The following is a 15327-nucleotide window of genomic DNA, read 5'->3' on the forward strand; positions in this document are numbered from 1 at the left end:
GGGTTTATTTGGCTTATACTTCTGTATCACTGTTCATCACTGAAGGAAGTCAGGACAGGAGCTCAAACAGGACAGGATCCCGGAGTCAGGAGCTGATGCAGAGGTCATGGAAGGATGCTGCTCACTGGCTTGCTTCTCATGGCTTGCTCAGCCCACCTTCTTATAGATCCCAGGACCACCAACCAGGGCATAACAGGCTGGGCCCCTCCCTGACTAATCACCAATTAAGAAAATGCCTTATAGCTGAATCTTATGGAGGCGTTTTCTCAACTGAGGTTCCTTCCTCTTAACTTGTGTCAAGTTGACACAAAACTCACTAGCACAGATGATAATGTTTGGTTATTACATAGAGAGAATAAGGAATTAATGTTGACTAATAATAAAGTAGAACAATGACTGTAATATGTTGCGAAGGAATTTATTTTGAAACTTAATCACTGTTCTGGAATTTTCCATTCAGTACTTTTGTAATCAGTTGAAACTATAGTAAGCGAAACAAATTATCTGTGGGGGCTACTGCATGTGTATCTATTGAAGGAAGATTATGGGGTACTTTTTAGTTACTTTATGTTTTAAGGATTTTCTTAAGATCATGTGGTGCCGGGGATGGATCCCAGGGCCTGGGCATGCTGAGCAAGCTCTCTCCTACTGAGCTACACCCCAGGCTGTTCACTTGAATATTTTTGACAAGCTGAAAAGAAGAGCAGAAGCAGCAGATGCAGCTTCTGGGTCCTGACAGCCTAAGAAGTGGTTAAGTGTAGATCTCCAGGCTCCACCTCAAAGCCGTGCCTCAGTAGATTGGGATGGAGCCCTGGGAATCTGTGTTTGGAGTGACTGGTTGTTCCTGTATCACAGATCTGATCCAGCTGGTTTGGATATGTGCCACACTACAGAAGACTGGGTTCATTTGCTCCCGCAACCTCTGCCTTGCTTCCTGATGTTTTGTTAACGCCCACCCTTGACAGCTGGGGACTGGAAGTGCATTTTCTATAGATAGGGAAGAAAGCTGTCTAGCAAGTGTGCTGACTAGGAGCCAGGAGTGTCAGCTCTATTTCAGAGTTCAGTTCTATCCAAGACAGAGGATAGCGGTGAGCCCGCACAGGTGATGGCAGATCTCCTGGGGGAGATGATGAGCCCCGTGTGAGGCATGCTCCTCAGGAGCTCTGTGAAGAGTGACAGGTTCTTGGCCTCCACCTCTGCTTTATGAACCCAGCAGTCAGCTGAGTGCTCTGCAGTGGGCTTCAAGGGTTTGTCAGTGGCGATGCCTCTGGGCCAGGAGTTCAGGCCAGACTTCTAGAAGCTCTTGCCTGGAGCATGGAACTCCACAGTCCCTGTCCTGCAGTCTTGACTCCCGACAGCAGTCACTCTAGAGAGCAGAGGGTGGGAGGACACAAGAGAAGTGAGTTGGGGGCTCACTGTTACAGATGGGTAGATTTTTCACCCATGTAACTAGAGGTGGCCATAATCAGTGTCACATTAAAAAGCAAGTCAGGGACTGGTGGAGTTGATGACGTTCTTGGGAGGTATGCTTCATTGTGCCCTGCCATCTTTTCATCAGGGGAGAGTGGTGAGTCAGATGGACGCAGAAAAGCCCAGGTGTGGTGCTGGCCTCAGGGAGTTCTGATAGAATGTGGCTGGTGACAGTTGAGGGCCAGCTCTGGTGTTGGTGGGCAAGGCAGACAGACAAGCTATGTGAAGAGAGGGGAACCTGGCCTCTGACCTCCTTCACCTCATGTTCTGGTTCCTTCCTTCTTCAGGTGAATGTGCAGAAGCCCCTGAAAGATGAGTCTCACTTTGAGATGGTGGAGTCTGGCCGGTACGTCCTCCTGCTGCTGGGCCAAACCCTCTCCGTGGTCTGGGACCACCACCTCAGCATCTCTGTGGTCCTGAAGCATACGCACCAGGTCAGCGGCCCTTCTTCCCTATCACTCATGTGGCATGTCATCAGGTCTCTAAGGAGTAACCTCCCCATTGTCTTGGAGGACAGTGGTTCTCTGGTCCAGCCTCCTTGCTCCCCACACAAGGAAAACTAAGGAAGTAGTCATGGAGGCTGGCTGCACACAGGGAGGACAGAGGCAGCTTTGACAATGTGACAATGTCTTGACGGGGCCCAGCAAGGCACATGTTTTGCTTGCACAGAGGAGGCAGAGCAAGGGTAGGCAGGGTGACTCTTCTTTAGGTTTCTTAACTCAAAGTGGCAAATTAAGCACACAAAATATTAAATCATCACCATCTATTCTGGGATGTTGCCTCATCAACGAGCCCAGGCTAGCACACACGCTCATGTGCACACATATGTGTGTACATGTATGTGTTCATGTTCATGTGCATGTGGAGGCCAACCAGTGGGCAATCTCAGGCATCATTCCTCAGGAGCCATTCACTTTGTGTTCTGAGTTAGTCTTTCACTGTGACCTGGGATTGCTCACCAATCAGGCTGTGTTAGCTGGCCAGTGAGCCTTGGGGACTTACTATCTCCGCCTCCCTACTGCTGGGGTCACAAGTGTACACCACTATAACTGTCCTTTTTACTTGGGTGCTGGGATGGAACTCAAGTCCTCATGCTTGTATGGCAAGTGCTTCACCATCTGATTTATTTCCCTGGGTCCCAGGTTAGCCCTTTTTGAGAGCACTTTGTTAATCTGCTGAGGATCTCCTCTTGGGAAAGATGATGGTATTGTGTAGGTTGCCACAGTTTTGGGGGTTTAATGGTATCATTAAGTGGTGTGACTGTGACAAGGGCTCTGTTGTTGAGAGTGGCCTCCACACCATCTCTGACAGTGCTGTCCATGCCTGGACTGTCAATGTCAGTGAGGGCTGCTCAGCCTGTGCTTCCCTGAGGCAGCCCATTCCATTTCTAGAGAGGTCCAACAATCTTGACCATGTTTCTACTCAATGTATTGACTGTTCTAGGCACTGCAGGTACAGCAAGGGCAAAAAAAAAAAAATCAGATGTGTATGTATGTGTGTGTGTGTACATGCACACACGCATGTAGGGCTGCATTCCTGTGGAGCTTCTAAAGGACAAGTATACTTTCCTGATTCTGGAGTTCGGCGGCACTCCTTGGCTTGTGGTCCCACCTTCCCTATTCAAAGTGAGCTGCTATTCAGTAGTATCCTCAGGCCCTCCCACCCACCATGCTCCTGTGGGTTGAAACACCTTTACCCTCTGCCTCTTTCTGCTTCCTTCTTCTCAGACTTCAGCTCACTTAGTTGGTTCAGGACAATTTTCTATCTCAAGATTTTAACCTAACTGTACCAAGGTCCTTTGTCCTGGGGATTACTCCATGTTCTGAATACTCTAAGATGAGTACTTTATGAAGAAAAGCGGTTTATACAACTGTCATTACTGTTGGTGGAGTAGTTAGTGAAAGTGTCGAGTTGGGCGGGTCCCTCTGTGTCTATGGCAGCGATTGGCCTGTTGGCTGTGCCAGTGGTGAGTGAAGGTATAGTGGGCAGGGAAGGGAGAATGGCTACATATAGAGGGTCACATGTGAGAAAGGAAATCAGAGGAATTCTGCTTAATCTTATTTTAATTAAAACTCTCTCTCTCTCTCTCTCTCTCTCTCTCTCTCTCTCTCTCTCTCTCTCTCTCATCTATCATGTGTATGGATGTGGGCATGTATGTACCATGGTAGGTATGTGGAGGTCAGAGGACAACTTCCTGTGTAGGTCCCAGGGATTGAATTCAGATCATCAAGCTTGGCAGCTGACACCTCTTTACCTGCTAACCTATCTCATTTCCATTTTTAGGAACAAAAAACAACAACAAAAATCATATGGTGTGGGAACTAACTGGGGTCCTATGAGAATGACATTATCTCTCCTAAAGTTGATACCACCAGTGACCTAATTAAATCTAACTAGGTCCCTCCTGCTGACAGTTATACCACCTCTCAGTGTCACACTGGGGACCCAAACTTTCAGAGAATAAACCTTTTGGGGATTCAACTACGCATTGAAGCCATGTGAAAACTGTAGTCCCGTGTGGGATAACACAGTCACAGCTCTCGGATTCAGGATGGACATCTTTGGTGGAGCCAGTGTTTTGCTTCCCACAACCACAGTGGAGATGATATTCTTATGGGGACATTACTTTAGATAGGTTAGTTTGATGAGCCCTGTGTGAACAGGTGACACAGGAGTAGACGTCTTCATGGAAGAGAGGGAGTGAGGATTGTAACTATGTGGAGAGAGAAGCTGGGTGGAGGGAGTAAGATGTACAGGGATCCCAAGGTGGCTGACGTTTGGAGAGTTTGACCAAGGAGAGCAGTGGGTGAAGGGGAGGGTTTTCATTAACAAGGGCTCAGAGAGGAAGTGGTTGTGCCATGACTTTCATCTGTGGGAATATTTTTACATGCTCCTCAGTGACTTACACACGTGCTTATAAAACAGTTCTGCAAAATGGATAAAGTCATCTTTCCTTTGTCCCAGGACTGGGTTCTGGCCATGTGTGGAGAGTAGGGTGGGTTTATGATTACCCATCTTCCCAGGTCCTTACTTGATGGTTTCTGCCTGGTCAGGCTTTTTCAGGACTCAGTGCACATGCCTGACATGGGAGGTGTATAGTTAGCCCTTCCCTGAGGACATTTCTCATGCTGTAGAATTGGCACTGGTTCCCTGAACAAGCTGAGGTCCTCTGGGTAAGGGGACTTCCCTGCCTGCTGCAAAGCAGGGCCATCCTGTCCTCTCCTTGGCTCTCTGTTCTTTCATCCATTAACAGTGGTGCCTGCTCTTATTTCTGCTCATAGTCTCAATGAAGGATCACAGAGCCGACCTGTCTGCTGCCCACCTCTGCCCTTGACCATGAGACTTGGGCACATTGCCTCTCTCTGTGTGCTTGATTTTGAAATGGGTCAGTGCAGAAGCATAGGAAAAGGTTCCGGTGAGGGCAAGGCTTTGCTGACCACCCTGCTTCTTCTCTGGGTCTCTTTCTCTGTCTGCTTCTTTCCTCCTTCCTCTGTTTCCCTCTCTTCTTCCTCCTCTGATGATTCCTGACTCCTTGGTCACCTGGTACCTTCTTCCCCTGACCCAGAGAGTATGCCAAGGTTTACAATGTGCATCCCTTCCCCTCACCCAGGAGCAGGTGTGTGGCCTGTGTGGGAACTTTGATGGCATCCAGAACAATGACTTCACCAGCAGCAGCCTTCAGGTGGAGGAAGACCCTGTTGACTTCGGGAATTCCTGGAAAGTGAGCTCACAGTGTGCTGACACAAGAAAGGTACATCTGGGGTCTGTGTGGATGAGGATCCCCTTATTCTCCTGGGGGCTGAGGTGGCAGGAACTATAGGCAGTGGCAGAGGTGGGCTTCTGGGATGAGTCCCTTCAGCAAGCTTACCTGATGAATACCTCTCCGGTATTCTCTCCTGTTCCCAGCTGTCACTAGATGTTTCCCCTGCCACCTGCCACAACAACATCATGAAGCAGACAATGGTGGACTCATCCTGCAGAATCCTTACCAGTGACGTCTTCCAGGCCTGCAACAGGCTGGTGAGGCTTTATGGGTGAAGGGAGGCAGGATGGTCTAAAGGCTTGTGGATTCCTTGACTGTGAATGTCTAATGTGAATACTAACTAGGCTGGAGCCCTGAAATGATTTGTACTGAGAAACCATGATATCCCTTTCTTGGCTTTTAGCTGAAGAGGCACATGGGTAGTTTTTGAGGAAAGCAATGGCTGGCCAAATACTTTTCCGTGTTTACAAGAAGTCTTAGTCTGAAGTTCTCTTTGCATCATTTCCAACCAGAGCCAGGGAATTCCTTTCTTTGTTGTAGTTCTGTGTGTCCAGACCCGGTCAGAACCTCCCTGACCACCAGCACAGGAGAAAAGCAGCAAACAACCATTTCAGTGCCTGGCTAGCTTCTCACGCTGACTTTTTCTGGCTTTAACTCCAGTGATTTTGGGGTCCTTGAATTTTTGGCATCTTTTTATTCCTCTGTCTCAAATGATAGTGATGAATTCTCCAAAGTTAAATGCACTTCTTTCTCTGTGCATTTGTGTGTATGCACACACACAGGCATGCATGTGAGCATGTAGGATTGTGTGTGTACATACATGCACAGCCATGTGCACACGCCTGCACTGTGTGGTACCACCAACATAGGAATGGTGAGTTGAGTATATGATCTCAATTCTTCACTCATCTGGAGATTTCTAGTCCATGAGAGATGCAAAGGACATTTAGAGTCTACAGTTTGGTGGCATTGGAGTTGGAAGAATCTAGGCAAGAGGAGGACTCGGGGCACACAGGGATGTTGAAATGTCTTGGAAACAACAACGCATGGGCTGATGAATTCATTTCCTTCCTAACTACTCTAAAAAGCAAAGAGAGTGTAGTAGCATATTTTGGAGACAAGAAAAGTGAAGTGGTCAGTGTGATTGATCATGCCTGTAGGCAGACATTCCTCCCTATAGGGAGTCTTGGGGTCAGAAGCTAAGGGTGCCCCACCAGGCCCTACTGTCTGACAAAGTTGCCCCATAGTTCCCCAGTGGGGCAGATTTTGTGTTCCGATTCATCCCCACATTTTGCTTACTGCACTGAGGCAGGGACAGAGTGACCAATCTGTGTGTGTTTATATAAAAATACTCCACATTCATGGTTACGGGGAAGGACAGGCTGCTAGGCAAGTATGTGGGAGACAGCAGAGGGGACCTTCTAGAAAATTCTGAGGGTATGTCAATATGCATGAGAGGTTGCCTGCCTTGCTTTACATAGTATTTCTTAGTGGAATCCAGATTAGAAACAAAGAAATTTGCCTCTTCACCCTTTCATTCTCTAGGACCTGTGTTCTACATTTCCTTGGTGCAGGAGGCCACCCCACCTTGCATCCTAACCGTAAGCCAGAGTTCTCACCCCCAGCTCAGGCTGAGACCACTTGAGGTTCTTTTCACAGGTGGACCCTGAGCCATACCTGGACATTTGCATTTACGACACTTGCTCCTGTGAGTCCATTGGGGACTGTGCCTGTTTCTGTGACACCATAGCTGCCTATGCCCATGTGTGTGCCCAGCATGGCCAGGTGGTAGCCTGGAGGACGCCTGCACTGTGCCGTGAGTTACCGAGTCCTTACAGTCGCAGATGCACCCCCCCTATAAGTACCTAGGCTCGCAATCCTGTGGGGAGGACAGGAGAGCACTCTCTTGGTAAAGAGGGACCGGTTGAAGGGATGAAGCATGGCAGTGTGAGAAACTTCATGCTAAAGAAATAGTGGGGATGTGGCATTGGAAGGAGTTAAAACAGCGATGAGGGCATCTCCGTAAGAGTGAGTGGGGACATGGGTTCTGAAGAAGATTAAGATGGTGAGGGGGGTAAGGAATTCACAGTAAGACTGTGAGTGAGTTGGGTCATGGAATCCAGGTGGACATGTGGAGACTTCTGGAGAAATTCTGGAAGGAGGGGGACACTGGCTTCTGGTGTTGCTGAGGGTCACCTGGTGCTTCCAGGGTCACGACTTTCCTTCTGTCTCCACAGCCCAGAGCTGTGAAGAGAGGAACGTTCGGGAAAATGGCTACGAGTGTGAATGGCGTTATAACAGCTGTGCGCCTGCCTGCCCGGTCACCTGTCAGCACCCCGAGCCTCTGGCTTGCCCCGTGCAGTGTGTGGAGGGCTGCCATGCACACTGCCCTCCAGGTGAGGCCTCTCCTTGGCTAGAGCAGGCTGGAGGGATGGGTTCTTAGACAGGTGTATTCCTTTTCTTCATCTCGGCCTCCTCTATCCAGGGGTGCCCCCCCACACCCCCAATCCTTGGACCTCAGACAAGTATGTTTCCTTGGATCTCTTCCTCAAAGCCAGGCCAGCTCTGAGTTTTGTCTTGTTAGGGTTATTTCATCTTCTCTTTGTGAAGAAGTGAGGAAAGAACTCTGCTTCCTTGTTCTCTTCTACTTAGCTACACCTCGTTCCTTCTTAAAATGTCTTTCATGGGCCATTTGTGGGTTTATCACATAGAGCAGTCATTCCTTCTATCCCTCCCTCCCTCCCTCCCTTTCTCCCTCCCTCCCTCCTCTCAGATAGAGTCTTGCTGTAAAGCTCAGGCTGGTTTCAAACTTGCCATCCTGCCTCAGCCTCCTGAGTTAAAGAGCAACACTTTCCAGCAGAACTTGCTGCAGAGGTGCAGTGTTCTGTTCAACGCAATATAGTAGTGTGAGGAAACGTCTTCTTCGTTTCACTGAATTATGCTTCATTTACATATAAGTTGACTCATGGCATGTTGTGTTGGATGGCCCAGCTCTGAGTTCATGCTTGGGAGGAGTTAGCTGAGCCCAGCCACTCCTTGGCTGTTTGGAGATAAGATTTGTCCTAGGGTTTGGGGAGGGGGAAGATGTGGTGTAGGAAGCCTCATCCTAGCTTCTCAGAGGGGCAGACAAGGCACCAAAGAAGGATGCACTCTGCATGGTGAGGTGACCACCTAGGAGCTGAGAGAGTAGGTTTCTGGGACAGATTCCTTTAGTGGCTGGTGGACCTACTTGATTGATATGAGAGGTGACTGGTAGGCCTCTCATGTGGTGTATTGTGCAGGGAGAATCCTAGATGAACTTCTACAGACCTGTGTGGACCCCCAAGACTGCCCGGTGTGTGAGGTGGCTGGTCGGCGCTTGGCCCCAGGAAAGAAAATCACTTTGAGCCCTGATGACCCTGCACACTGCCAGAATTGGTAAAGCAGACATCTTGACTGACTGTCTTCCATGCTGGCTCTCAGAACCTGGGCTTTGGAAAACACCTCCAGGCAGCATGGACTGAGGCTGAGCTTAATTAGCTTGTCTATGCACTTACACACCCATGCATCCATCCATCTACCCATCTATTCATCCATCCACCCACCCACCCATCCATCCATCCACCCACCCATCCATCCACCCACCCACCCATCCATCCACCCACCCACCCATCCATCCACCCACCCACCTACCCACCAATCCACCACCCATCCATCTACTCATCCACCTACCCATCCATCCACCCACCCACCTACCCACCCACCCATCCACCCATCCATCCACCCACCCACCTACTCACCCACCCACCTACCTAGCCATCCACCCACCCATCCATCCACTCACCCACCCACCTATCCACCCACTCATCCATCCATCCCTTTGATATGCTGTTGGGGTTGTTTCTGGAGTCCGATTTTCTTTCTTTAAGAGGTTCTGTTCCCCCTCAATGTTTTAAAGACTTTTTGCTTTATTTTTTTTTGGTGGAAAACAGATACATTTTGGGGGATGCAATATAACACCCCAACACATGTATGCAGCATGTATGACCACGCAAGGGTAGCATTCCTACCTCACTCTAACTGTACATCACACCCAATCTGAGGACCAGTATCTATGAATAGTAAACATTTGTGGGGATCTATGGATGCCGGAAGGAAAAGGGAGATGTGGTGCTTGGCCCTAACTATAACACAAGCATCTTTAAGGCTGTGGTCCAGGCCGCAGGATGTGGCTTTCAGAACTGGGAGGGAAGACATTCACTGTTGTCACCCTGGGCTCTTGCTGGAACAAACTCTGGGAACCTGGTTTTGGGAAGGTGAGGAGTCCTGAGGGTGATTCCTGGGCTTTCTGAAGTCCTGCCCTTAGGTGGGGAACATTCATTAAAACCTGACATACTCAGCACCACTCCCTGACACCATCAAGCCTGATGGGAGCTTCAGCTTGAGAACTTCACCTCTCTAGGGAGGGGCTCTGGCCACAGCTGCCAGAGCCGGATCCTGCCGCCACCATCTGTACAAACAAGAGCAAGTACTGCCCGGGGTGAATTTCCTAGCAAACACAGGAAACCAAAAAGTATGTCACTCATGCACCGTTAACCAAGGATTGAGGCCATAAATCGCAGGATTATGAGGAAGTAGGATTAACTTCCCGGTAAGATCCACCGCCTTCATTGCTCTGAAACAGACATGAGGAATAAGGAAGGGGTAGGGGGTCACTGCAAGCTTACTTAGGGTGTCCAGCTCAAAGGACGTGAAAGCTCCAGCCCCTGGCACCTCCTCAACTGGCCTGCAGAGAGGGCCAGCTGCTACAGCACACAGTGATGAACACAAGAGTTCCAAGGCAGGTTGGTGCCATTGGCTGGCAGTGAGGCCACGGGACAGACACACTCAAGGGTTAGGGCACTGTCACCTGCTCCAGTTTACTGTAGAGACTGAAGACCAAGGGTACAGAATGGAGGAGGCCCATCCTGTATGGATCCCCACCGCAGCACATCTTTATGTCCTCTGTGGTCTGGTCTATTCCTTTACTTTCTAGAACATGGCAGAAGGGTGCAGTGATTAGAAAGAGCTGGAAGGTTGTTTGGTACTGTAAGAATCTGTGGACTGGGCAGTGGCTCAGCACAGACTTGTGGGTATCTTGGGGCCAGGCTGAGGGCTAGCCAGTACTTGGTAGATACTCCATGTTCACCATCTGCCTGTGGGCAGAATGGATGTTGGAGCTACCATCACTGTCTACAGCCAACACACCTAGTCGTCCCACTTTTTTTTTTCCTGTTAGATGAAACAGCGATTTAAAACTTTTATTCATTGTTTTAAAATCTTCTAACTCTAGTTTTTCTTCTTTTCCTTGAGGCCCAACATAATTAAACAGGGTTCAAAATCCATACAGCTTAAATTCTAATAACATCCATAATGGTTTCTAATGTAAGCCATTTATCTCCAGTGGAACATTTACAAGTTCCAGCATGTGCCAACATTTTAGAAAGATATTTGTCCTTGGAGACAGTTATAAGAAAGTTTGGATTATAATTAAATATTAATGCGGCTAGAGACATAGATTGGAAAGAAATCAACATTAAATGGCTATGGAGGACTTAGAACAACAAAGACTATTTTTCAGGTTCTAAGATGGATTAAAGCTTTAGGAAGGCTCTGCTTCCTCCCCACTCCCGTGTGTGTGTGTGTGTGTGTGTGTGTGTGTGTGTGTGTGTGTGTGTGTATGCATGTGTGCACATGTGTATTGAAGACACACCTTGGGACAAATGTCAAGAATGACATCTCACTTGGGTGAGACATGCTCAGTGGGAGCAGGCAGGAGGTCCTGTGGGAACCTGTGAGGTGCCCCTACCTGCCCACAGGTTCTTCCTGAATCATTTTGGTTTCTTTCCCTTCTGCCACAGTCACTGTGATGGTGTCAATCTTACCTGTGAAGCCTGCCAGGAGCCTGGAGGCCTGGTGGTCCCCCCAACAGATGCCCCAGTCAGCGCTACCACCCCATATGTTGAAGACACCCCTGAGCCGCCCCTGCACAGCTTCCAATGCAGCAGGCTGCTAGATCTTGTCTTCCTGCTGGATGGCTCCTCCAGGCTGTCTGAGGCGGAGTTTGAAGTGCTCAAGACCTTTGTGGTGGGCATGATGGAGAGGCTGCATGTCTCTCAGAAGCGCGTCCGTGTGGCAGTGGTTGAGTACCACGATGGATCCCATGCCTACATTGAGCTCAAGGCGCGGAAGCGACCGTCAGAGCTTCGGCGCATTGCCAGCCAGGTTAAGTATGCAGGTAGCCAGGTAGCCTCTACCAGCGAGGTTTTGAAGTACACGCTGTTCCAGATCTTTGGCAAAATTGATCGCCCAGAAGCCTCCCGCATCATCCTACTCCTGACTGCTAGCCAGGAGCCCCCACGGATGGCCAGGAATTTGGTCCGCTATGTCCAGGGCCTGAAGAAGAAGAAGGTCACTGTGATCCCTGTGGGCATTGGCCCGCATGCCAGCCTCAAGCAAATCCACCTCATTGAAAAGCAGGCCCCTGAAAACAAGGCCTTTCTGCTCAGTGGGGTGGATGAGCTGGAGCAGAGAAGGGATGAAATAATCAACTACCTCTGTGACCTTGCCCCTGAAGCCACAGCCCCTACTCAGCCTTCCCAGATAGCACAGATCACCACGAGTCCGGGGATCTTGGGGATTTCATCGCCTGGACCCAATAGGAAGGCCATGGTTCTGGATGTGGTGTTTGTCCTGGAGGGGTCAGACGAAGTTGGTGAAGTGAACTTCAATAAGAGTAAGGAGTTCCTGGAGGAAGTGATACAACGCATGGATGTGGGCCAGGATGGCATCCACATCACGGTGCTGCAGTATTCATACACGGTAACTGTGGAGTACACCTTCAACGAGGCCCAGTCTAAGGAAGACGTGCTGCGGCATGTCCGAGAGATCCGTTACCTTGGTGGCAACAGGACCAACACTGGGCAGGCCCTGCAGTACCTTTCTGAGCACACCTTCTCTCCTAGCCAGGGGGACCGGGAACAGGCACCTAACCTAGTCTACATGGTCACAGGGAACCCTGCCTCTGATGAGATCAAGAGATTGCCTGGAGACATCCAGGTGGTACCCATTGGAGTGGGCCCCCATGCCAATGCGCAGGAGCTGGAGAGAATTGGCTGGCCCAACGCTCCCATCTTCATCCGAGACTTTGAGACACTTCCCCGAGAGGCTCCTGATCTGGTCCTGCAGAGATGCTGCTCCAGGGAGGGGCTGCAGCTGCCCACCCTCTCCCCAATTCCTGGTACGCTGGCACCCTGTGTGTGATGGCCTTGGCACTGTGCACATTATCTGACGATGCCAGACCCCTGGGTTCTAATGCTAACTTCCTGGCTCAAAGCCCTGCCTCATGCTGCCTTTGTTTCTCCAACTTTCCAGGCTGAGAGCCGAACTGTTATTCTTTGGGTGGGAAGGATATTTTCTTATTGTCCAGGGTTGTAAATTCAATGGTAGTAGGGACCCACTGTTAAAATTTAAATAATACAGAGAATGCATAGAAAAATTGCAAGTCTTTCTAATCTCCCCATCCCACACTCTGCACTCAGTCCAGACTCACTTCCTGCCTGGCAGGTAACTTCTGTTAGTTTTGGTGATTGTTAAATCTCTTCTGGGCTACACTGATGCATGGAATTAGTTTAAGTAGCTTATGTTCTTGAAGGCAAGGCTGGGAGGTCACACAACTGGTGCAGATTAAACAGACAGATCCGGAAGCCAGATTCCAGAACTGCCACTCAGTAGCTGATAATTTAGGGCTTGCCAGTCTCTTTATCTATAACTGTGGATATTAGCAATTATTTGCTAAACACGTGAAACAGTAATATCCACAGTTATAGTTTTTTTCCCTTGTTTTGAGTCAGGGTCTCAGTGACCCTGGCTGGCCTGGAACTCACTGTGTTGACCAGGCTGGCCTCAAACTCACAGAGATCTCCTGCCTCTGCCTCCTGAGTGCTGGGATTATACTGTGCCTTCTTAATTTATACCGGTGTCAAAGTATCCAGTATGTTAGTTTGTTTCTACAGTGACACTAAAGATTGAACCTATGGCTTGGTCCGAGCTAGGCAAATGCTCTATCACGGAACCACCCAGCTCTCTTTCCCTTTTCTTTTTGAGATAGGATCTTACTAAGTTGCCCAGACTGGCCTTAAGCTCATTCTAGGCCAAGGAGGCCTTAGAACCTGCAGTACTCCTGAGTAGCTAGGTTGACACGCTGGTGTCATTACAGCAGAAGAACTAGCTGTTTTTAGCATCTCTCCGTCCCTGCGCTCCATCTCTGCTTTTGTTTATTTAGTGAATATCGCTTTAATTTTTCTGCTAATAAGAAAAGTAACTGGGCTGTTTGCCTTGACATTTGTGTGCCTTCCGTCTGTGTGTTTCCTCATGACACAGCTTCCTTCTCCCCTGCGTACAGATGCCACATTTTCTTGACCCCTTCAAAGGTCACGAGCCTCTTTCCCAGTTATGTGACACTCTGTGACTTTCCCTTATTTCATTTAGTTTTAGACCCAAGAACACAGAAGCTGATTTTCTTTCTTTATTAATTGTTTCAGCTATTATTTAGTTAATTCTCAAAATTATGGGCCTTATAATGACATTTTCACACACACACACACACACACACACACACACACACACACACACACACATTTCTGCCTCCCTTGCTCCCCACAAACAGATGCACTTACTTTTCCTGCTATTGAGAATGCTTTCCTTTACAGTCATTTGCTTGCCTGTGGGTAGATATGGAGTCTTTTCAATGTCCCTCAATCTAGTGAATTCATAGATTCAGGAACTGTCTCCTCTGTCCCTCTACTTTGTGACCTTACTGGTAAATGTCCCCCTACTTGGTGGTGCTGTATGCTCAGCACTGCCCTGAGGAGCCACTGGCTGCTGTGGGGGATGGTGGCTGATCTTCTGTTGGCACCCATGTCCTTACTTCCCTGTTCCTCTTTGCAGACTGCAGCCAAGCCCTGGATGTGGTCCTCCTCCTGGATGGCTCCTCCAGTTCTTCAGAGTCTGTCTTTGATGTGATGAAGAGTTTTGTCAAGGCTTTCATTTCAAAGGCCAACATTGGTGGGTGATGCCTCTGAAGCTGCACGTGAGAGTGGTTCTTCCTGGGATCCACCTGATGCTAAATGTTTCCCTCTTTCTCTTCCTGTTAGGGCCCCACCTCACTCAAGTGTCTGTGATGCAGTATGGAAGCATCAATACCATCGATATATCATGGAATGAGGTCCAGGAGAAAACCCACCTGCTGAGTCTGGTGGACCTCATGCAGCAGGAGGGCGGCCCCAGCCAAATCGGTAATGCTGGAACCATAAGCTAGGTGTAGAACCTGCATTCTGGTCCTGATTCTTGGCTTAAGGGACTGAATGATCTTGGCCAGTAACTTTTTGCCTTGAGTTTCCTCCGTTGGATGGTGAGGAACTAGGTGGTCCTCTGCATCTCTTCCTAGTCTTACCAAGTGTTGCTCTGAGTCATATCCATTCATCTTTTGAATTCACCAAGTGTCAGCCTTGAGCCCAATACTCAGAGAGTTTAGAAAACCCAATCCTTGTGATCAGTCCTGACTCAGACCATTCTTCCTCAGGGGATGCGCTGGCATTTGCTGTGCGATATCTAACTTCACAAATCCATGGAGCCAGGCCTGGAGCCTCCAAAGCAGTGGTTATCCTCATCATGGACACCTCCTTGGATTCAGTGTATTCTGCAGCAGATGCAGCCAGATCCAACCGTGAGTGTCCGGTGCACAATCCCAAGACCCCAATAAAATGCTGGAGGAGCGGGGAGGTGGGCATCCTTTCTCTTCTTCCTTGTTTTCTCTTGCAGTGTTGGGTACTGAACCCTGGACCTTGCACACATTAGTCAAGCATTCTACCACTGAGCTGGGTCCCCAGCCTCTCTCACTCATCCTCTTGAGTGATCTCATTCAGTATCAGAGGTCTAAGGACCACTGACCTTGAAATTCCTGTCTCAAGCTCAGACTTCTCACCTAACAGACAGTTCATGGGTTAACTCTAACAGAGAGTTCATGGGTAACTCTAACAGACAGTTCATGGGTAACTCTAACAGACAGCTCATGG

General features: G+C 49.0%; 1 protein-coding gene across 1 annotated transcript in view; it reads left to right on the forward strand.

The window, feature by feature from the left end:
- The window catches only part of Vwf (von Willebrand factor), a 133782-nt gene that overhangs the window by 77818 nt on the left and 40637 nt on the right, over nt 1-15327 (forward strand). Inside the window, exons 22-31 of the mRNA XM_036181447.1 lie at nt 1758-1904; nt 5081-5221; nt 5377-5490; nt 6893-7049; nt 7471-7629; nt 8515-8650; nt 11113-12491; nt 14201-14317; nt 14407-14547; nt 14835-14978. Coding sequence (XP_036037340.1) covers nt 1758-1904; nt 5081-5221; nt 5377-5490; nt 6893-7049; nt 7471-7629; nt 8515-8650; nt 11113-12491; nt 14201-14317; nt 14407-14547; nt 14835-14978 — 2635 coding nt within the window. The remainder of the gene's footprint in view (nt 1-1757; nt 1905-5080; nt 5222-5376; nt 5491-6892; nt 7050-7470; nt 7630-8514; nt 8651-11112; nt 12492-14200; nt 14318-14406; nt 14548-14834; nt 14979-15327) is intronic.

Source organism: Onychomys torridus, chromosome 3, assembly GCF_903995425.1.
Source record: "Onychomys torridus chromosome 3, mOncTor1.1, whole genome shotgun sequence".
NCBI lineage: Eukaryota > Metazoa > Chordata > Mammalia > Rodentia > Cricetidae > Onychomys > Onychomys torridus.